We start from the raw sequence: 22,443 nt of genomic DNA, 5'->3' as shown, positions 1-22,443 counted from the left end.
CAAACCCCTCACCAGGGGAACACAAATAAAATTACACCACAGTGTATACAATCAGTCATTGGTAAATTACCCGCAAAAAGGGAACAAATTCCATTCTGGATAGCTCAAAAATTTACTCAAATCGAGTCCGTATTTCCCGACAGTACACCTCATGAGAAACACAGAATTTTAACAATCTGTTTACCAATGGTGATCGCATCACACCTGGAGGACTGCGACACTTGGTGTACAGTCTTTGCTGCAATCTACACAAAAAGACATGGTGTTCCATCTATGGCGGTTATACCAGATGTCCTGTAACAGATTCAAAATGAATTCGGGGCAGAGCCTGCTTAGAATCTGGGTATGAAATTACTGAAAGATTTCAAACAGGTCTCAGCTATAATATTAGCTAATATTAAAGGTGAGGCAGTATCTGTGGCGATCCGCCAAAAAATAAGAGAAATTGATATAACGGAGCAGACTTCCTCACAGAAATCGGAAAGAAGAGGACGGTCAGAACACAAGGAAGAACGTATGATGTCTAAAGACGATCACCATGTTCCAAAAAATAGGAAAACCCAATTCACCAAAAAGAAGGTAGCAGGTCTAAAAATCAGTCATGCTGAGGATCTTGAGGACACAATTCAAGAACTGGGAGTGGGCCCAGACAATGCTGGACAGCGTAGCAAAAGTCATAGCTCGCAAGATCTTGAAGGATCACCTGGAGACAGTGGACTTGAATGAGTATATTCAAGTTGAAACAGCTGATACCTGGGTTAGTGTACCCCATAAGTTATATTAAGTAACGCTCCGGATGGAGGGGGACATAACTAGAAAAAATAAGAGTACTCTTTTGCTAGAAGCTCTCTAAGGGTTATGACATTCTTCTAGCTGAAAAAGACTAGCCACCAAAATGTGTCAGGGAGTGCTCACATGGTGAAGATATCATTATGCCAACCTTCTCTAATCATATTCCAATTCACTTAAAATATACCTATGCCAGAAAATGGGCTGTAGCCCAGGCTCCGGCATTATATAAAAATCATGTAGGATGGGATAAGGATTCTCCTCACCATAAAATCCAGTTAAAAACTCAACCAACTACACAGATGCAGTATCCAGTTAAGCAATAAGCTAAAAAACAGGTCAGGGAGATCTTAGATCAACTTGAATACCAAGGGGTGATTGAAACATGCACCTCGTCAATGAACAATCCTTTGTTTCCTGTCACCAAACCAGACAATACATATCGTCTAGTTTTGGACTACAGACATTTAAACACTTGTTGCAAAACCTTTGCAGTACAAAATGCACACAGTGCAGCACTAATGAACAACATTGTGCATAAAAAATATAAAACCACATTAGAAATTTCTAACAATTTCTTCTGTCAAAACATTGCTCCTGAAAGCTGGAACTTGACCGCTTTCTCAATCATGGGGACACAACGTCACTTCTGTCGTCTCCCCCAGGAATTCAGAATAGTCCGGGGTTATTTTCAGCCAGAGTAACAGAGTTACTACAAATGTATGATGATGAGGCATTATCTTATGTAGATGACATCTATCTAACAGACGATGACTTGGACAGGCACTTGAACAGAGTGAATACCATTATACTTTGATTCGCCTCTGAAGGGTATAAATTCAACTTTAAGAAGTCAAAAATTGCCCACCTCAGCGTCCTTTTTCTAGGATACGAGTTATCAAGTGATGGCAAAAGCCTGGAAGCCAACTTTTTAGAAAAGTGTGCGCTGCTCCAACCTCCAAAAACGCTGAAAAACTTAGTCAATTCTAGGTTTCCTGAATTTCGGAAGAACATACATTCTAAACTACGCAGAAAGGGTTAAACCTCTCTACGAATTAATCAAACCTGATTTTAAAACAATAAATTGGACTCAAAAACACACAGAAATGTTGCGTTCAGTGCAAACAGACATGTTAGCAACATCACATTTACAGACACGCGTAAACATACGCAATATTGTAATCAGAATAATCCCAGGAAGATGCGGATTCACGTATTTAACTTTTAATGAAGATGAAAAAGTACCAATTGCTTATAAATCACACTTGTACACACAAGCTGAAATGAAATTCACTTCAACAGAAAAAATTCTGACAGCGGCTCAAACTGCAGTAGCAAAGGAGAGAGCTCTCGCACAGGTTAAACGCATAATGGTCGTTACACCTGTACCTGCCTTAGAGGCAGTGACAAGAGCAAGCATTCCGAATGCAAAAGCTTTACATTCAAGATGGATACAATGGGTTAACTCTCTTGTTGCCACAGACGTTAAATGTGTTTTTGACCCCTACCTGAAAACACAAGAATTTCTACAATACGAACAAGAATTTCCGCTGCCAACTGAGATTCTGCCTCTGGAACAGTACGAATGTATAATTTATACAGACGGATCAGCACAGCCCGCAATTGGGGGTAAACAAGCTTATAGTGCTGCGTGTGCGATTGTTAAAGGTTGCTGGTGCTATGGTAATTTCCAACCAATGGTCACAAAAACACAATCTCTCGGAGACTGTACAGCTCAGCGAGCTGAACTACAGGCTTTCAAGATGGCGCTTGAAAATACTGATCGCGAATTCCCCACACTCACAGTGTGCGATTCGTATTACCGCGTGCAATCTTACAATGAATACTTGCAGAACTGGGTTCAAAACGGTTTCAAAGATGCAAAAGGTGGCATAATCAAGCATAAGTTGCTTTGGGAACAAGTAGTTCAGTTACAGAAATAAGTACAAAAGATTTGCGTGATCCTTACACTGAGTCAGCAGCGTGATGGCGTTCATGTTGTAGGGAATTCATTGGCTGATGAAGCCGCAAAGGCAGCTGTGCAGACTGCTTCCATAGCTGCATTCACTCGTTCTAAAACAAAAATAGACGTTGAAACAATGCTAGCTGTCAATGCCACAAGCAAAGGCAGCGGTTCAGCTTTACCTCTAAACTATTCACTCGAATATTCATACAGAATTGATGCCAACTCCCTCCCTTTTTCTCGAATCTCTGGAGTGGGGGATAGAGTAATTCCAAACAGAAGAGGTGGAGGAGCTTTGATACAAAAAGCATATATGGGAGAGGGTCTGATACATCAAGGGATCTCTAAATCCATTCTAGAATTAAGAGACATACTGGTGGCCTGGGATGAATACCCATATTTATGAATTTGCAATTAATTACCCTGACTGCAACAGAGATCGCAGCAGAGAACGCCGCCAGATACCTGACTACAGCGTAGCCAGCCCAGGACAGACACCTTTGCTAGACAGCATTAGACTATCTACACGCAGACGTCCCTATGGACAAATGCGATCCCATAACTATTAGGACAGATTCATTTGGATGTGGCCTCAGCGCTCGGCTGACGCCCAAACTGTTTTAAAAGATTTGCGAGTCTTTATCGGCACATATGCAGTCGGCACGCTACACTCTGACCAGGGTCTGGCGTTTAGCTCCAAAGCTTACAAGGAGGCCATGGCCAATCTGGGCATTGCATTGGGGTATTTGAGTCAATTCCATCCTGAGGGAAATTCTGTAGTGGAAAAAAAAAATAGGACATAAAGCAATCTATAACAGCTAGGGTATTAGGCTCGGGTGACGGGTGGGTCAAACATCTAATAAGTGTCCAACGTAGTTTAAATAATGTGCCAAGAAATTCTCTGGGTGGAATCACTCCATATGAAATCCTTTTGGGTACTAGAATGCTTGTCCAGGACCTTGATCGTCACACTTCAGTGGTGGAACAAAAACCCTTTGATATCAAAGACCTTTTGGCTGTTTTGCAAGACTTGAGAAGTCAAAGCAACGCAATACAGAAGCCAACGACCACTGAAGGAGAACCACCCATCCCAGCAAGGCCTGTCTGGATTCCAAAGATTCGGGATCTAATCAGAGAAAAGATTGCGGATAAGAAGGAATTTGGGCCTTCTTACAGAAAACCAGTACCTGTACTAGCAATCCATAGATCGAGAACAGTGTTACTGCCCCCCCCTTGCTGGAAGAAAGGAGAACAGGCTTGTATCTATCGACCTGGTAAAACCACATCATGTGGCCAATAATAAGTAGTAGGCCCAGTGGACTCCAAAGATGTAGCAGAAAACCAAATCTTGCTACTATCCAAGAGGTTCAAACTGAGAGACTCATCACCTTTGAGGAATCTGCAGTGAGAAAAGAAGGACTAATAAAGCTATGGAACTTGTGCCTCTTGAGACCCAAATAACAGTTTGTCAAGAAACACCTGTCTACAATGATGTAGCATCTGACGACACTAATATGACAAAGGATCCGGAAACCCCAGTGATTTCAAATAATACTGATGCAATTTCTACAATTGGCAGAACTGCCTCTGGCTATTTCATTAACTATGATAAGTTTTCTGAGGATCCCAGTGAGCCTGAAAAGACGCCCGCAAATACAACTTTTAAACAACAAGTAACAGAACTTTTTCAGCAACTTGAAAAAACGTATCTGGTTTCACCATGGGTTGAATTTTGGATTGTGCTAGGCGTACTTATTTTCCTACTTTGGCTAATCCTGGTATTAAGTTTGGGAATGCTGATAAATGGAAGATATAGTAAAATGGACACAGCAAGTAAGAACATCAACTTGCTCCTAAAGCTACACAAATCATCTCATTGTGAACAAAGAGACTTGACATCAGTGAACATCACAGCCGTTCCTATACCTGGTGGTATAGCATGGGACAGAACTGATTATTCGAGTGTATACACTTCCCGTGGCTCTCCCTCCGTAATCAAACCCTCCCCTCTCCTGAGTGTGTGTCTTTTCTCTTTAAAAACAATGTGAGCGAGTGGGTAATACTCCGAGAATCTTTGCCACGAGAGAGTGAAGTGAGGTTATGCTGCAGGTTTCGGTGCTGAAAAGGTAAATTTGAGAGAAGGGTGGATCAGAGTTTAGTGCGAATTGTATAGCAGGGAGTGAGTCGATACGTACTGTACACATTGAGCTAAATGCCAATTGACAACTCGGGAGAGGGGAGGGTTTGATTACGGAGGGAGAACCACGGGAAGTGTATACACTCGAAGGTTTGTGTTTAGTATGGTTGAGGGTAGAGTTAAAGTTATCAGTTTGAAATAAAAATAATGTCGAGCAGCCAGCTTAACAGTTTCTTCATTTCATTTTCAGTTTAACCCCTGACGAAGAATTTTACAATTCGAAATGCATTGGGAGCACGTTGATGTCATTTAAACACTGTTGAAATATGTTTGTCCTCACATGCCCTCGTAAAAGCCTAGAATGGCAACGTTCTGTATTTGAAAATGATGAATAAATAATTCAATGTACAAACATGATGTCTCCGCAGTGATGTAATTAAGGAGAAAATACACAAGTTAAGATTTTGGATTAAAAAGAATAACCAGGCAACAAAAAAGTGACTATTAAGGAAGAGTTTTACACAGGAATGTTTTCCCCAATCGCAGTGCGACAAACGGGCGCAGGAGTGAAGTGTCCCAGTAGACTTGTTTCTAACTCAGCCGTGATGAAGTTTGACACGGCTTCTGTTCGCACGCTTCTCATCGTATAAGTTGGAATATATGAGTAAAGGTTTAAGGGAAGGCGTGCAACTGCTCAATCTTGGAATTGCTTTGCAACATTATCGCCTCAGAGCCTGCACCCCAAGGATTTAAGTTTAAAATATCCGAAAGGAGACGTCATCGCGTTGACAGAAGAACAACACAAAGTGAAATGACTCAAATGCAATCACGAACAAAATTGATATATTAATGATGGAACCGTCCGTGGCCGGTCGCGGCCCAAGACCATGCCCTCTGCCCTTCCGACAGGACACATACGCTGGAGCAGAGCGGATCTGTTGTCCCTCCGCAATAGGTGTGCTAGTAACTTGTGCCTGTACGGTATGAGTGCGGAAAAGAACTCTGGCTGTAGTCACTGCCAGTTCATGTTTGACCTGTCTAAAAAGACTAAAAGGAAGCATTACAAGCTGACCTGTGGCTTGTTGAATGTCCGGTCGCTACGCAAGCACAGACTAGATATTTATGATCTCCTTAGGGAAAAACAATGGGATTTAGTTTTTCTCACTGAGACATGGCTGGACTGCGACTCCTCCCCAGAGGCCCTGGAAGCCATTTCGGAGGGCTATACCCTTGTAAGGCAAGATAGACCTAAGGGCAGAGGTGGAGGAATAGCCATTGTTGCAAGGCAGGGCTTACGCTGCCTTTTGGAGCAGACTGTGGTTACAGATAGTGAGGCGGGCGCGTTCTCCATTCAAGTCAATGGGGGGTACACTGTGAAGGGCCTCTTGATATACAGGCCACCTGGCCCATCAGCCAGATTTGTAGACAGCCTGGTTGAAAGTGTTACAGAGGCAGCCTTACGCACAGATAAGTTCCTGGTGTTGGGTGACCTCAACCTACACTTGGACGATCCTGTTAATAAGGTGGCAGGGGACCTATGCAAAGAACTGAGTGCGCTTCAGCTCGAGCTGATAGGTGAATTTCCTACCCATCAACGGGGCCATTTGTTGGACCCTATTTTTGCCAACTGGGGACAAGTGGAGGCCCTGACCCCCGTACCTATCCCCTGGTTGAACCACCATCTGGTGCCCTTCTCGATTTCTATTACGGGAGCTAGAGTATCGGAAAAGGTGGCATTGCATCCTCCGAGACGGAGATGGGCTAACTTTTCCCTTGCTAGGTTTAATGAGGCTCTTATGGTGGCGGATGTACTAGCGGGAGAGGATGTGGAAAAAGTCAATAATAACCTGGACCAGCGCATTTTAGCTGCCCTGGACCAAGTAGCCCCGCTCGCCCAGATTAAAACAGAGGGACGTGCACTGAAAACGGCATCTTGGTTCAATGAAGAGGTGCGCAGGGCCAAGTCCGCGTGCAAACGTGCAGAAAGACGGTGGAGAGTAGATTTCGCCACCCAAGCCAGAATGGATTATGTTTTAAGTAGGCGTAACTACCACAGACTAATCAGAAAGGTTAAAAAGGTGTACTATGACACCAGGATTGGGGAAGCTGAGAACTCCTCAAAGGAATTGTTTTTAATATACAAATCCCTCTCGGTAGGGAAGCCTGCAGCAGTCCCAGAGGAATTCTGCACGGTGGACAACTGCAACCGAGTAGTGGAGTTTTTTGCCAATAAGTTAGCAACCATCTATTCGGCTTTCCCCAGCCGGGCCATCATAGACCCCGAGACTGTAGAGGTACTCGAGGTAAGGGGAGAACAACGGGTGCTAACGACATTCGTAACCCCACCTACTGAAAAACTCATCCAGATTTGTGGGTCAATTAAATCAGGCTCCTCTCGAGATCCCACTACACCCAGACGCCTGATGGGCAGTCTGCATGTCTTAGAGCCACATATCCTATCCGTCATCTCTTGGATATCTCGTTTGAGACTTATACTGTCCCAGATGCCTGGAAACGAGCAGTAGTTCTTCCTCTCCAAAAGAAGCCCAATATCAGCTATGATAGGTTAGCCAATCTTCGCCCCATTTCCCTCTTGCCATACATGGCAAAGATTGCTGAAAAAATCGTAAACCTTCAGCTGATGGTCTTTGTAGAGGAAGTTTCCCTGCTCCATAACTCTCAATTTGGCTTCCACCCACGGCATTCGACGGAGTCAGCATTGCTCATGGCAGTAGAGTCTATACGGCAGGGAGTGGATGAGGGCCAAACCATGGCCCTGATCCTCTTGGACCTAAGCGCAGCATTCGACACTGTAGCTCAGTCCACCTTGCTACAGTGTCTGAATGACGGAGGGGTGTCAGGAGCGGCGCTTAGATGGATCCGGTCCTTCCAGTCAGGCAGATGCTTCCAAGTCCGCCAGGGAGATTGCTATTCGAGGGAGATTGGTTTGGGCCAGGGCGTGCCGCAGGGCTCGTCCCTGAGTCCGACCCTGTTCAACCTATATGTCTCCCCGCTGGCGGCCATTGTTGAAAGCTATGGATTACGTCTTGTGTCCTATGCCGACGACACGCAACTGGTAATATCCCTCTCGCGTGCACCTGGTCTAATGGCGGACAAGTTCAGAGTCTGCATGCAAGAACTGGCAGCCTGGATGTCCGCCAACTGCCTGAAACTTAATGGCAATAAGACCGAGGTGTTCGTCGTGGGGGGAAGCCCATCTGCTTGGTCGTCGGCGTGGTGGCCATCCTGCCTAGGAGAGGTACCTGTTCCCTGCCAGGAGGTAAGGAACCTGGGGGTATGGCTGGATGTTGATCTCGCCTTTGGCTCCCAGGTCAGCCGAGTGGTGGGGACATGCTTCGGAGTTAGGTCTTGGATCTCCTGCCTATCACAGCTTGCCGGACGCTTGTGCATGCTCTGGTCACCTCGCCCCTGGATTACAGCAATCTGTTGTATCTGGGGGCCACGGGAAAGGTTCTCAACCGCCTCCAGGTGCTGCAAAATGCTGCTGCTCGCCTTGTTTTGAGGCTTCCTAGAAGATCTTCCTCCAGGGCAGCGCTCCAGGCTTTGCACTGGCTTCCGGTTAGGAGCAGGGTGGAATTCAAGGCTCTTGCCACATGTCACCGCATTCTGAGAGGCAAAGCCCCTGCCCCGTTACAGAGTCTGGTTACTTGGTACGAGCCTACAAGGAGTTTGCGCTCTTCCTGCACAGGACTTCTGAAAATCCCCAAAATAAAGAAAGCACGCATGGGGGGCAGATCATTCAGATATCTGGCCACGAAGCGGTGGAATGACCTGCCGCCAGAACTACTTTTGGAGCATTCAGAATCCTTGTTTAGGCGGAAACTTAAGACTCATCTCTTCAGACGCTAGGTAACTGTGATGGCTGTTTAGACTGTTTACCCTACTTACCATAGCGCGGGGACACGCCTATTGGGCGTAAACCAGGCGCTTTATAAAACTCCCTAATAATAATAATAATAACAGTTGAACTTTGCTACCCGAACAATTCGTTTTCTTTTTAATGTTTCTTTTTAATGCTCTCTCAAGGAGGGGCACTGGCCAAGTGGGGAATGGTGATGTTTAGACATTTTATTAATATGTTTGTTATGTTTCCGGATGATTTCACGGGACGGCTTTATTTGATGTGAGCTTACCTTCTCCGATCAATGTAGGGCATTATGGGAGATGAAGTCTATCTGTATATGGCACGTTTAAACTACAAGTAGGGGTGGAGGCTTGTAGCTAGATCGCTCACATGTGTGTGTCTTTTCTCTTTAAAAACTATGTGAGCATGTGGGTAATACTCCGAGAATCTTTGCCACAAGAGAGTGAAGTGAGGTTATGCTGCCGGTTTCGGCGCTGAAAAGGTAAATTTGAGAGAAGGGTGGATCAGAGTTTAGTGGGAATTGTATAGCAGGGAGTGAGTCAATACGTACTGTACACATTGAGCTAAATGCCAATTGACAACTCGGGAGAGGGGAGGGTTTGATTACGGATGGAGAGCCACGGGAAGTGTATACACTCGAAGGTTTGTGTTTAGTATGGTTGAGGGTAGAGTTAAAGTTATCAGTTTGAGTTAAAAATAATGTCGAGCAGCCAGCCTAACCGTTTCTTCATTTCATTTTCAGTTTAACCCCTGAGGAAGAATTTTACAATTCGAAATGCATTGGGAGCACGTTGATGTCATTTAAACACTGTTGAAATATGTTTGTCCTCACATGCCCTCGTAAAAGCCTAGAATGGCAACGTTCGGTATTTGAAAATGATGAATAAATTATTCAATGTACAAACATGATGTCTCCGTAGTGATGTAATTAAGGAGAAAATACACGAGTTAAGATTTTGGATTAAAAAGAATAACCAGGCAACAAAAAAGTGACTATTAAGGAAGAGTTTTACACAGGAATGTTTTCCCCAATCGCAGTGCGACAGACGGGCGCAGGAGTGAAGTGTCCCAGTAGACTTGTTTCTAACTCAGCCGTGATGAGGTTTGACACGGCTTCTGTTCGCACGCTTCTCATCGTATAAGTTGGAATATAAGAGTAAAGGTTTAAGGGAAGGAGTGCAACTGCTCAATCTTGGAATTGCACAGAACTGATTATGACATCTTTGGCCCCGCAGAGATGTTGAAGATTCCACATCAATTCAAGGTTTCCTTGAATGACTTTGTTTCACCCAGCACATTTTCTGATGATTGGGACTTTGAGACTGTTGATAATATGTCAGACTTCGAGATGTCTGCAACATTTGCAAAACATAAATACTTAGAAGGTTCATCAGATTATGCACAAATGTACTGTTATAATCACTATGGTCATCATTATTTGCACAAATCTGCAAACCCTAGAAATGTTTATACTTTTAATCAATGGGAACATTGTCCAACGCCACCAAAAGGAAGCTCAAAAACATTCTATGAAAAATTTCTATACTTCTCAGGTTTCAGTACCACAAATCCGGAAACGTTTTGCTTTAGAAATGTTAATAAGACAGGAATGAAAAGTATGTTGACTAATACTAAGCAAATTTATTCTGCAGCCTTTTATGCCCAGCTGTCCTCATTAGGTTTCGATTTTTGGAGTGACATCATTAAAACAAAAAGTGTCTGGGGCACAAAAGAATGGCAGGTGCAGCGAATAGAAGCTTTATTTCGAGCCTGCATTATCCCTGAACAAATAATGTTTTTAAACGACACTGTTCAACAGACATCCTGCCTTGGCCTGGCCAAGAGAAAATATTTGAACAAACCGTCCATAACTAACCCTACACCTGATAGTGAAAACACTTCAGAGGGAGGGGTCGACGTAAAACTTATTTTTCTAATAAACGGAACTGATCCTGATTGGAAAAAATGGTTAATCTGGCCCACAGACACTAATAACTGTCAAGATAGATTCCTGAACAAGACACAAGGATTTACAGTAACTATGCCAGATCCAAGATATGTCTAGAGACAACATCCAGGGATAGTAACTACATACGTCATAAACATTTCATATACGCAGGTATATACGCCATTTATAATGAAGCTTGGAAAGCGTCACAGGCAGAGACTGCAGAAAGAATACGAGAAATTGATTGTATTAATTTAGAGAAAGCACTCTCTGTAGTTGACAATCTGTTAAAGACTCTGTCATCCAGAATGTATTCTTTGGACAGCATAGTATCCTCTGCCATAGACATAATGGAACAGGAATGCTCATGCTACAGCATGGACAGTCGCAATTACGTTTTATAATATTTCTAGGCTGGACGTTGCAAAATCTTCGTTCTGGATATGTGCCATGGCGTCTAATCAACACCACTTCATTGTTTTCTGTATTTAACCTTACAGATAAACAAATCACTTTGGCACAAAGAGGAGCAGACTATATGGTGCTGAGCATTGAGCACCTGGAAAGATTACCATTAACTGTTTAAAAAAAACCTGCAACAATATGGCTAATACATGGGATAATCACTCTGCCTGTCACATTTTTCAATTTTCAATACTGTTTGAAACATATACCAGTTGTCGTGTATGAAAGGTTGGGTAAGGAATACATAAAGTCAACCTGGGAATTACCACACACACACAGATGTTGGAGTGGGGGAAAATAAGTATTTCTTAGTGGTACACAATGTAAAAGCGCACTAAGCGGTACACTTTTATGTCAGGGAATTGATTTACATTGAGCCTGTGATGGTTCTTCGACCAATTTATCCTGCCACCTGCAAGATTCTCCAGCAGCAGTGATAGATCCAATTTTTAGGCAGCTTTCTAACGGGAGCTATATAATCTTGCATGATCACAGCTGTTGTGGCATGTTGCCAGGAACAGCCTAACTCGTAACTGTGTCAGCCAGGGTCGCCGTTATGGCCTTCACTGAACATCTCTTCTATTCGAGTTGATACTTTAAAAAGAATGAAAGCCATTCTTTTAGAAAAAACTGTGCCACTGACCGCGTCCAAAGAGTCCTATGAACTTCAAGTTGCAAGGTCCTCTGCACATATACACGCCCTTTTATCCACAAACTGCCCCATACATTTAATAGAAATGTTAGGTCGTATCTTAAACATGTCTGATACCAGTGGTATTGTACATGTATTTAAGACAGTTTTTTCGGGACTGTTAGCACCTTTTGAAGCAGTCCTCGGCATATTTCCAAACTTTGTGCACTCTGTGTTCGGCGGCCTACCTCTCATTTTGGGACTCATAGCAGGAATACTGTTCTTGTTCCTTCTGCTCTGATATGGCAAGTCCGGTCAGCAACGACACCCCGATTACCATAGAGAACACACTCCTGGCAATGAAGTGTTGTGAGCGCATGATACAGATTCTGGGCCTGGCTCGTTTAAGAGACCTGAATACCACATGGTTTCTATCATTCTGACCAACCTGGCAAGATTCCATCTTACTTGTTCTACGATGTCTGCTGTGTGGAGAAGAATGCGTGTTGGACATCTGTCTAACACTTGCATCAGCACTGCCAGCGGATGTTGATACTTTGCTTGGTTCAGTAACGGCCCATGCATTGTGTTGTCCCCAGCGGCTACCCATCCTGATGACGGCATTCATTGAGGTCTCAGACGCAATCTGCTGACTGTGAAATATGTGGATCGACTGGCACACAGGTACCATCTCCATCTTCGACGAACGTTGCTAATGCGGCTAACGCTGACGGCGATGCTTCACATTTTTGTGCTATCGGTTTACTTAATGAAGTGGTCCAACTTTCACCTACTGTGGTAGACGATTTCTTTGCCAGCTTAGAGGATTTAATGTTTTTTCCAAACAACGAGAATGACTTTTGAAGTTAGCACACAGCGTTCTATGGGACTCGGTATTCGACCTTCCCTTTTGAAACAAAACTTCCAACTTTAAGAACTCTATTTTTCTTCGATTTGACTTTTTCCAAAATTGAACTTTGTTTTGGGCACAAAGTACTCTGCTTAAAGTAGAACTATTCTTAGAGAACAAGAATTCTTTGAAACACTTCCAAGTGAGAATATTTGACCTTGTCCACAACCTAAACAGTTTATATATTTTGTCATGGAATGGTCTCGACCTTTCTTCTATATTTAAGAGCCATTTCATAAATGTTATTTCATGACTCATTCTGATTAGCATTTTTCCAATTTCACACTACATGCTTTGAATGAAAATATTGCTCTTTAAAATGCGTACAGCAGAAATGCTCATCTTTCGTGTACAACCATTTTGAATAGGATCCAAGCGTAATTTACCGATTCATGCCCTTATATAGGTACATTTCACATTGCACTTATGTAGGCATAGAAATCATAACCATATTTAGACATAGCCCATGCAGTCCAAATACAGGCATGGCTACTTCCACTCGTCCCAAAAAGCCAGAACGATTTCTTAGAAAACTCGGCTTCAGCAGTCAGGGACATCCCCTTGCTTGAATATTGATTTATCCAAGAATTCATGGAGTTTTCAAAGAACTACCATTCCCTTGGGAATCTTTGATGACATTATTATGCCTGACTTTTCGTCAAACTAGGCACCTTCAAGGTATAAATATGCCTACACTTGCCCTAGCAAACACGCGGTGGTTCGGAGCAGCTCGACTATCTACTTGCTCGACGCAGCTTGTTACAGCAAGTGCCGAAGGAAGCCGACCCTCCAGCTGACGCACTGATCGAGAGGCTGCATTTCTCCTAGCGAGAATCCAGCTCCAGTGTTTCCATGCTCCCCTTGTGGGGTATTGGGAAATCGAGTCCGGAGACAGAGATACCAGACCTCCTTCATTCTAAAACCAAGGTACGAAGCTGATTAGACCCTAAGAGAAATCTTGGATAGATTCTCGGCAAAAAAACTAAACCTATGCTACACCTCACTTACTTCTTCCCTCGTACTAGACTTAGCTTAGATACTTTTTAGCCTTTGTTATTTGTTTATGTATTTATGGTTTAAGAAACCATACAATTCTTTTACTGTATTATTTTATTATACTCTTCTTACTGTACGAATTATACTTTGCAACAAGTATTAAGATTTTAGCGGTTCACTTTACTTGCATGAGAAAGAAGACTGTTCAATAAACCCTTTTATTGAAAACGCCAGTCTCTCCATTTCTCTGCACCTCTGATGAAATGAAGCATGCACGATTGAGTAAAATATCTATCTATTGTTTCCACAACTCTGTTTTATTCTTGAGGAAACAAAGTTGTCATGTTTATTGTTTATTCAAGAAAGTTTCTAGTGACCTCTGAGCCAGCTGGCACTCACAATTAAGTCTAATATATTCAATACAGACTAGTCGACCTGAGTCCTACGTCAAATCTATAGGATATATTATTCCAATGCGCAGAGCCTATTGGGAATATAGGAACTACACTACAATATGGTTGTGCCAAGTAATCTTGTAGTGTTTCAATAATGCTATCTTGTGTTGAGGCTTGAGTACCTTTAGTCCTGTTACCCAAATATAATAAGATTAATAGCCCGGCCAATAATATGATTGACTTGGCTACCTCCCTGTGAAGCAGTAGCATAGCGCAAAATAATAGAGCCTTTATGTAGAATGTGATAGGACCCCTCCCTGAGTCTCCAGTATCTCACAAGAATTCATAAACAACGGGCTGAAACGGAGCCCCCTGCAGTGTTGGAGCACCCTCCGATGGTGCAGGGGCCTGAATCACGTCCCTGCTGTGAAGTTTATGTTCCCTGAGAGTGAATATATCCAAGGTGCCCCACATCTTCCCCAGTTCTTTTTTTTTGTCTGTATGAGGATTGTCATAGGCCACTATGTTGTAATATCATGTTTCTGGAGTTGGCAAGCCTTTCCTCCTTTGTAGCGAGTGTCATCTGCAAATGTTGTCTGCCTAAATATACTTTATTCATGCATTCCCCACTCAAGACTACTTTCATGGCTTCCCATTTTGTGACTCGACTGTCTGTCGACCCCCAGTTCTGTTCCAACTACATAGTCTTTGTGCTTCATATGTTTGAAAGGAATCCTGTGTCCCTCAGGGCTTTGGGATTCGGACCCTATGTGGCCACACAAGCATTCAAACTCCCACTATATACATTTCTATCAGAAAGACCCGAAACTGCCCTCCTCGCCGCCACCGACGACATCAGGACCCTGCTGGACAACGGCGAGACCGCAGCACTCATCCTCCTAGACCTCTCTGCCGCCTTCGACACCGTCTGCCACCTTACACTAATCCCACGCCTCCACGTTGCAGGGATCCAAGACAAGGCTCTGGATTGGACCACCTCCTTCCTCTCCGGCAGAACCCAGAGCTTCCGTCTCCCCCCCATTCCGTTCCAAAGCCTCCGAGATCATCTGCGGCGTACTCCAGGGATCCTCCCTCAGCCCGACGCTGTTCATCATTTACATGGCCCCGCTCGCATACGTAGCCCGACAGCACGACCACAACATAATCTCCTATGCCGACGACACTCAGATGATCCTCTCCCTCACCAAGGACCCCATCACAGCCAAAGCCAACCTCCAAGAAGGAATGAAGGCTGTCGCCGACTGGATGAAGAACAGCCGTCTGAAGCTGAACTCGGACAAGGTGGAGGTCCTCATCCTCAGCTCCAACCCTTCAGCCTGGGACGACTCCTGGTGGCCGACGGCACGGGGGGCAGCCCCGACACCCACCGACCACGCATGCAACCTGGGAATCATCCTCAACTCAATGCTCTCCATGACCAAGCAAGTCAACGCCGTCTCCTCCTCCTGCTTCAACATCCTCTGCCTGCTCCGCAAGATCTACAGATGGATCCAGAAAGATACAAGAAAGGCAGTCACCCAGGCCCTCGTCAGCAGCAGACTCGACTACGGAAACGCCCTCTATGTGGGATCCCCGACCAAGCTCATCAAACGACTACAGTGCATCCAAAATGCCTCGGCACGACTGATCCTCGACTTACCATGCCACGGCCACATCACCCCCCACCTGAGAAACCTGCACTGGCTCCCCATCAACAAGAGGATATCCTTCAAGCTCCTCACCCACGCACACAAGGCACTCCACAAGTCTGGCCCAGCCTACCTCAACAGACGTCTCTCCTTCTACATCCCCAACCGCCAGCTACGCTCCGCCGACCTCTCACTCGCCACCGTCCCGCACATCCAACGAACAACCATGGTGGGAGATCCTTCTCCCACCTCGCCGCCAAGACATGGAACACCCTCTCACTGAGCCTACGGCAGACCCAAGACCTGCTGACCTTCAGGAGGATACTCAAGACCTGGCTGTTCGATCAGTAGTGCCCCCCCCCAGCGCCTTAAGACCCTCGCGGGTATGTAGTGCACATCACAAATGATTGATTGACTGATTGAAAGGGGAATGATCCGTGGCTAATCTACCTAGATACATTCATGGCCAACATTTTAGAACAGGAAAGTGGGAGATTTAAAAAAAAAGGTATGTCTCCCGTTGACTTCTATTGAAGCAGAGGCATTTTCAGGCTCTCCCGCCTGAATTGGGTCTGTTGGCATGTATGCAGATACTTGACAAAATGAATCATTGTAAGATCGCACAAGACTAGCATTCTATCTTGTCTGCTATATGTATTTTGTGTGCGTGTGGGAATAGCAGGAGTACTTCTAGGCCACTGGGTGGAGGGTTCTTAAGAGGTCAGCATAATCCATTCTATCTATGACCCCTGTTCAGGCAGTCACCATACCCGCTTTGTGTATCTTTGAGGAGGGGTTCCCTTCTGTGTTGGCATCAAAACACTGTCAAAATTCCAAGCTCTGATTGTCAGAACATCCAACTAGGACGTTCCTAAGTACAGTACTGTGGTGAAGAATGATTTATCATATATATATATATATATATATATACACCGTGTCATCTCCCTGGCCTCCAGCAACCCATAAACCAGAAAATATCTGCTCTCAATATCTGCTGTAGACTATTTGTGCTGGAAGGCGACACATGGCCACCCAGAGTGAGACCCCCCTCTAGCAAAGGCGGAGTAAGTAGATTAATGTTGTTGCCCTCTACATTTCTTCGCTACCTTTTTGTCTTTGGTATGCGTTTTGTTAAATGTGTTTTCTGTAGGAACTGATATTCACCTTATTGCGTTTTCAAGAATGTACCATACATGTTTTTACATATCCATTTAGCCCTCTAACATTCCACGTCAGGACTCTGAGGAACTTTACTGAGTTTTGCGCTTTTTGACTGTAGTCTGGGAATCTCATGATTGTTTTGTCCCCCTATTTCGGCTCACCTTCCTTCCTGGCATGTTGCAATATGATGTTTCTATCCAGGTAGGTCAGGATCCTTGCTTTGGTGGCCATTAGGGATTCCCCTAGAGACGAAGGCGCCTGCGCCCTTTCCACCATTTCCATGATAAGAGTTTGTAAGGCCCCTGGAACTCAGTGTGTCTTTAACCACATCCATGCTACAGCAATTCCTCCTATGTGCTGCAGATCTATGATTTCCATTGTTCATGACGAGCTCAGCTCTTCATGAGCACACAAGCAGTGTACTGCATGACGAGCTGAGCTCGTCATGAGCATGGAAGGGGTTAATAAATTTTTTCTGAAAGTGTTCTATTGCTGTACCTTGTGGCTGCAAATCTCCATTTAAGTTAAATTTGATAGAAAAGTGCATTTGTGCATATCAGCTGGTACATAGAACTATACTGAAGCATTCCTTTATATAGAACGCTGTTCTCATGCGTCCTGCCTTACTCTTGGGATGTGGATGTTTGTATTTTAAAACCATCTTCTACTGGTTCACAGTATGCCTTAATTTAGCCAAAGTATCAGCAATACATCTTCATTAGCTACTTAGTAACATGCACATGAGTTCTGTGAAGTATTTAACTTCTAAACAACAAATGAAAGTGATTATTGTAATTTGTCCACAGACCTCTAAATGTTGGTTGATGATGCAAGCATCCGTGTTTAATATGTTTTAAGATTAGCCCTAATATGCCTAAATTTGTTTTTCTTTCGAAATTTCTTTAGTTGGATCAGTTTGAAGGTGGAATATTATAGATAATTTGCATGTAATTGCAACCACAACCATTAAATTGATTTGTGAGACCGCCCTATTTCTCATTATCCTCCTTTTGTAAACAGCTAATTTTGGGTGTAAAAGGCTGTGCAAAATCTTTTAGATTTGACAAAAAAAAACAAGACGAATTCTGTGATTGCATTATAATGATGTGATTTACGAGGAACATAAGTCGACTGTGCATATTTGTGGGCTCCAGATGTACATTTTGGTCGTTTTCAGCTTCAAACTATTTTAAAAGATGTTAATAGCTTGATCCAAGTTTAGACGCTAAATGCAATCTTTTTTCAAAATGAAATATAAAGGGAAAATAACATTCCAGAAATTAACTTTTTTCTTTCAGGGTGTTACTTTTCAGTCACCCGCTTTTGCATTATACTTTTACTTACCGTCTAATTTAGAATGTTATCTAAACCTCATAATGCTAACTGCTCATATGTCTTCCTCACAGGAATCGCTTGGAATATGTTCCTGATTGGGCATGTGAGGCAAAAAAGCTTGAAGTACTAGATCTGAGCTATAATCTCTTAACAGACCTTCCTGGAAGGTAAGAACCTTTCTAAATAAACTGTGGGTAAGCCAGACTACCGTATTGTGCTTTTGTGTCTTCGATATGCACAGCTCTTCCGACAATCTTCAGTGGGAATAGGTATTAGATTATCCAGTATTATGGGTGTCTTTCATAAATTCACATGCCTGAATCATTCCTCGTCGCCGGGATGGGAGTCCCCGGTACATAAGAATAGTAGGCCTAAAGGTCTGACCGTAGTAACATATCCATGTCCTTTTGTAAAAAAGGACAAAACTCTAGAGAAGAGCTAATCAGCTGTCACCTCCCTCTAGAACCCTCCTGGCAGGAGCCTCAGTCCCTCAGATTTTCTACTGCACGTTATGCTAAGGGAGTCTCCCCCCGAGTTCTGCTCAGGTTTGTTTCTTCAAAGCTTTTTCTTTAACATTTGGATATTTCCCTCAAGTGAAAGCTGTACACTATGGCTGACACTCCTAAGAAAGGTCTCTTTAGAGCATGTGGCTCTTGTGGAAAGAAAAGACTCCACGTAGATGACCAACATAAGGACTGCCTGTACTGCCTGTACCCTGATCATTCAGCTAAGGACTGCAAGGTATGTCGAACTTTTTCTACCAAAACTCTCAAAGACCGAGAAGGACGCTTTTTAATCTGGCTCCAAAGGCTCAAAGATAGAGATAATTTGGATTCCTCTGAGGAACGTGAGGGCTCTTCGATCTCCTCAAAAATATCTCTAAAAAGGCCACGGGTAGCTTCCCCTAGCCCTCTGGACGCTCCTCCAAAGAAGACACCAAGAAAGTCTTCAGAGGCTCTATCAAAATCAGCTTCTGAAAAGGAGGTTTACACCTTCAAGAAGCCTGCGCCATCAACGACGACGATCTCGTTGACGACATCATCAGCTTTCAAGAAAGCAGTGTCTCCTGTTTGTCTCTACGTCGACGACGACAGTCTCGACGACAACAGCATCGTCGTCATTATCTTCATCGACGACGACGACCCCATCGACGACGGTGGGTAAGGCTTTATCGTTGACGATTAATATTAAGAGATCATCGTTGACGCCCAAGATCCCGTCGACGATTGCCTCGCCGACGACAGCGTCGACGACGAGATTATCACCGTCAATATCGACACCGTCGACAAAGGCCCCATCGACGAAGGCCTCGTCGTCGAAGACCCCGTCGTCGAAGACCCCGTCGTCGAAGACCCCGTCGTCGAAGACCCCGTCGTCAAAGACCCCGTCGTCGAAGGACACCGTCGACCAAGACACCGTCGACCAAGACAACGTCGACTACGACACCGTCGGCGACGACACCGTCGACCAAGACACCGTCGACGGTAGCATCAATGCTATCGACAACGGCACTGTCGGCGGTACGATTTATACCGTCGACGAAGACGACAAATTTACAGAATATGACAACTGTCGACACTACTCTGTCGACGATCACTCCATCGTCGATCACTCCGTCGACGGGCCCATTGATGTTGAGTGATTCTGGATTTGAAACGGCTTCCATACGTCTGAAAATCACCAGAAAAACACTAAAGCCGGAGTTAACTTCTCCTAGCTGTGTGCAGCATTTACCACCAACATGTCTCCTTCAAGTTGAGGACTCTGATGACGGGTGTATGTTTCAAGCAACTAGCCCCTCTGAGCTGCATGTTAAATGCCAGAGCTCAGATGAGGAGGATGTTCAGGAGGGGGTAGTTACACCACAGATTACACCTATGGTCTGTCTTCCAGCACCTTTGATTACAGATCTGCGATACCTCATCCAAGATTACAAGCAGAGATTCCCAGAATCTCCAGCTCCTCCAACTGCCTCGGCAGCGCCATCACCAAGACCACGACCGCCACCCTTAGTAATCCAGCAGGAAAGGGTGGATTTGCCAAGACCTCAATCTTCTGATGAAGAAGAAGAGGAGGAACAACAAGAGAAAGGTGAAGTGCAGAGCGATCAATCTGTCCATGAGGACTGGGACGATTACGTTCTACCTTCCCCAGCATCTCCAGTGCCCGCCACCTCGGATTCTCCGCCGGTGGACATCGGTGGTTTCCATAATGTGGTGGAAAAGGCCGCTAAGCACTTCCAAATTACAATGGATTCCCAGGAGCAGGACTGCTTCTTGTACGATTTCAAAGCACCTCTTAAGAAATCAACGAGGTCGATTCCGATTATTGATTATCTTTGGACACAGGGGGTTCAGGTTATGCAGAATCCCGCCTCGGTTTCACCAATGGTCTCTCGTTTGGACAAAAAATACAAAGCTCCAAATACGGCGCCGGCCTGCCTAACAGGTCATCCTAAACCAGATTCGGTGGTGACGCAGGCGGCACAGAAGAATTCCAGAAATCCCTCATCTCCCTTATCGGCGCCGCCGGATAAGGAGGGAAGGAAATTGGGCAACATCGGAAAACAATTTTCCACAATGTCGGCGATGACTTTTAAAGCGGCAAATTCCCTAGCGCTTCTGGGGCACTATAATAGACAACTGTGGGCTGATATAGCCCCATACCTGTCTGAATTGCCGGATGCCTCTAAGGAGGAGGTAAAAACAATACTTCTGGAGGTTCAAACATCAGTTTCAGAAATGATAGACTGTGCAGTGGACGTGGCAATGACAGGATTCCGTCAGCTAGCTGGAGCAGCAGTTTTGAGGAGGCAGGGAGGGTTGAAAGCGACCTCATTCCGACCTGAGGTGCAGTCAAAGGTTCTGGATATGCCATATTATGGCCAACTACTGTTTGGCTCCAAGATTGATGAGGCTCTACAAAATATTAAAAAGGACACTGACACTGCAAGAGCACTGGGCACGCTCCAGTATAAGAATCAGTCCTTTCGAGGAAACAGAGGAAGAGGTCAATCTTCCTACAGGGGACTTTACCAAAACAGGTCATCTTACTCTTCCAATCAGAGTAGACCACAGTACCAGCAGCGCCAACAACAACAGGGCCAACAATCCTCGTATGAAAAGTCATCCTTTCGGGGCAAAGGACAAAAGAGAAATAACGGAAAAAGACAATGACTTGTTTCTCCAGCCAGACCAGACCTCATCTCACTCATTAAAAATTGGAGGAAGGGGAGGGGCCAAGCTCGCGACCGCGATGGCCGCACTGTAGCTCGGCTCCGCCGGCCTTCCTGCCCAACACACATATCCTGATACGCATCCTGCCCCGAGACGACATACTCGGGAAGAAAAGGAAAAGTGAAGCAACGCTCGTACTCACTGTCTGTCCCGGGCGCTCCTGCAGGCTGCGGATCCGAAGTTGTACCCCTGCTTGGTCCGGGGCCTCCGCGGCGTGGAGACCAGGGACTTGCCTGTGGAGGTCGGCCGGAGTGACGGTGTCGGCGGCGGCCCCTGGTGGAGGAGAGTGGTCGGCTGGGAGAGGCCGTTGTGCGGTTATGCCGATGGCGACTGACCGGGCCCGGTCCAGCGGCCGGGGGACCCCGTGGTAGGGCACGGCACGCCGTGGACGGGGGAAGACCGCGCAGGAGGCATCTCCCCTTTGTTGCCCTGGCCGGCCATCTTGAAGCCCTGCGCCCGGAGTCGGCGTGTGGCGTCGGCGGGGCGGTGACGCTGGCGGTCCCCCCTTTTGGTGGCTCTCCTTTCTGCACCCAGATTGCCATTTCTGGGGCTCGAGGGGACTCCAGCGATGGCCTTGCTTGAACAGCCCGCTCGAGAAGTTGAGGTGTACGGAGACGCGGCTGGACCTGCAAGATGGCGGCCGGCGCCCTGAGTCACGGATTTAATCAGGGCGGCGAATTTGTGTCGCTGAAATGCACGGGGGCCTGGTCCTGTGAGCGTTCGCCCAGGCTTGGTGATGTTCTTGACGCCCTACAGTCTTTACGCGCGACCATGGCCCTCGACGCCCTTGTGCAGGATAGAAGGACTGCGGCCATTTCTGTTGTGCCGTCCTTCATGAACGCGGCTCGACTTCAAGTGTGTGCTGATTCGTCCCCCTCAGTTGCTGTGAGGAGTGCTGCCGCCGTGCATCGACCAGACTGTACGCCTGCGGCCCCTGATCCC

General features: G+C 45.3%; 1 protein-coding gene across 1 annotated transcript in view; it reads left to right on the top strand.

Moving 5' to 3' along the window:
* PHLPP2 (PH domain and leucine rich repeat protein phosphatase 2) overlaps positions 1-22,443 on the top strand; it is a 631,402-nt gene that overhangs the window by 405,342 nt on the left and 203,617 nt on the right. Inside the window, exon 11 of the mRNA XM_086945488.1 lies at positions 18,337-18,432. Within this exon, the coding sequence (XP_086801614.1) occupies positions 18,337-18,432 (96 nt within the window). The remainder of the gene's footprint in view (positions 1-18,336; positions 18,433-22,443) is intronic.

Source organism: Lissotriton vulgaris, chromosome 12 (assembly GCF_964263255.1).
Source record: "Lissotriton vulgaris chromosome 12, aLisVul1.2, whole genome shotgun sequence".
NCBI classification, from domain to species: domain Eukaryota; kingdom Metazoa; phylum Chordata; class Amphibia; order Caudata; family Salamandridae; genus Lissotriton; species Lissotriton vulgaris.
This window is presented reverse-complemented; position numbering and strand designations above follow the sequence as displayed.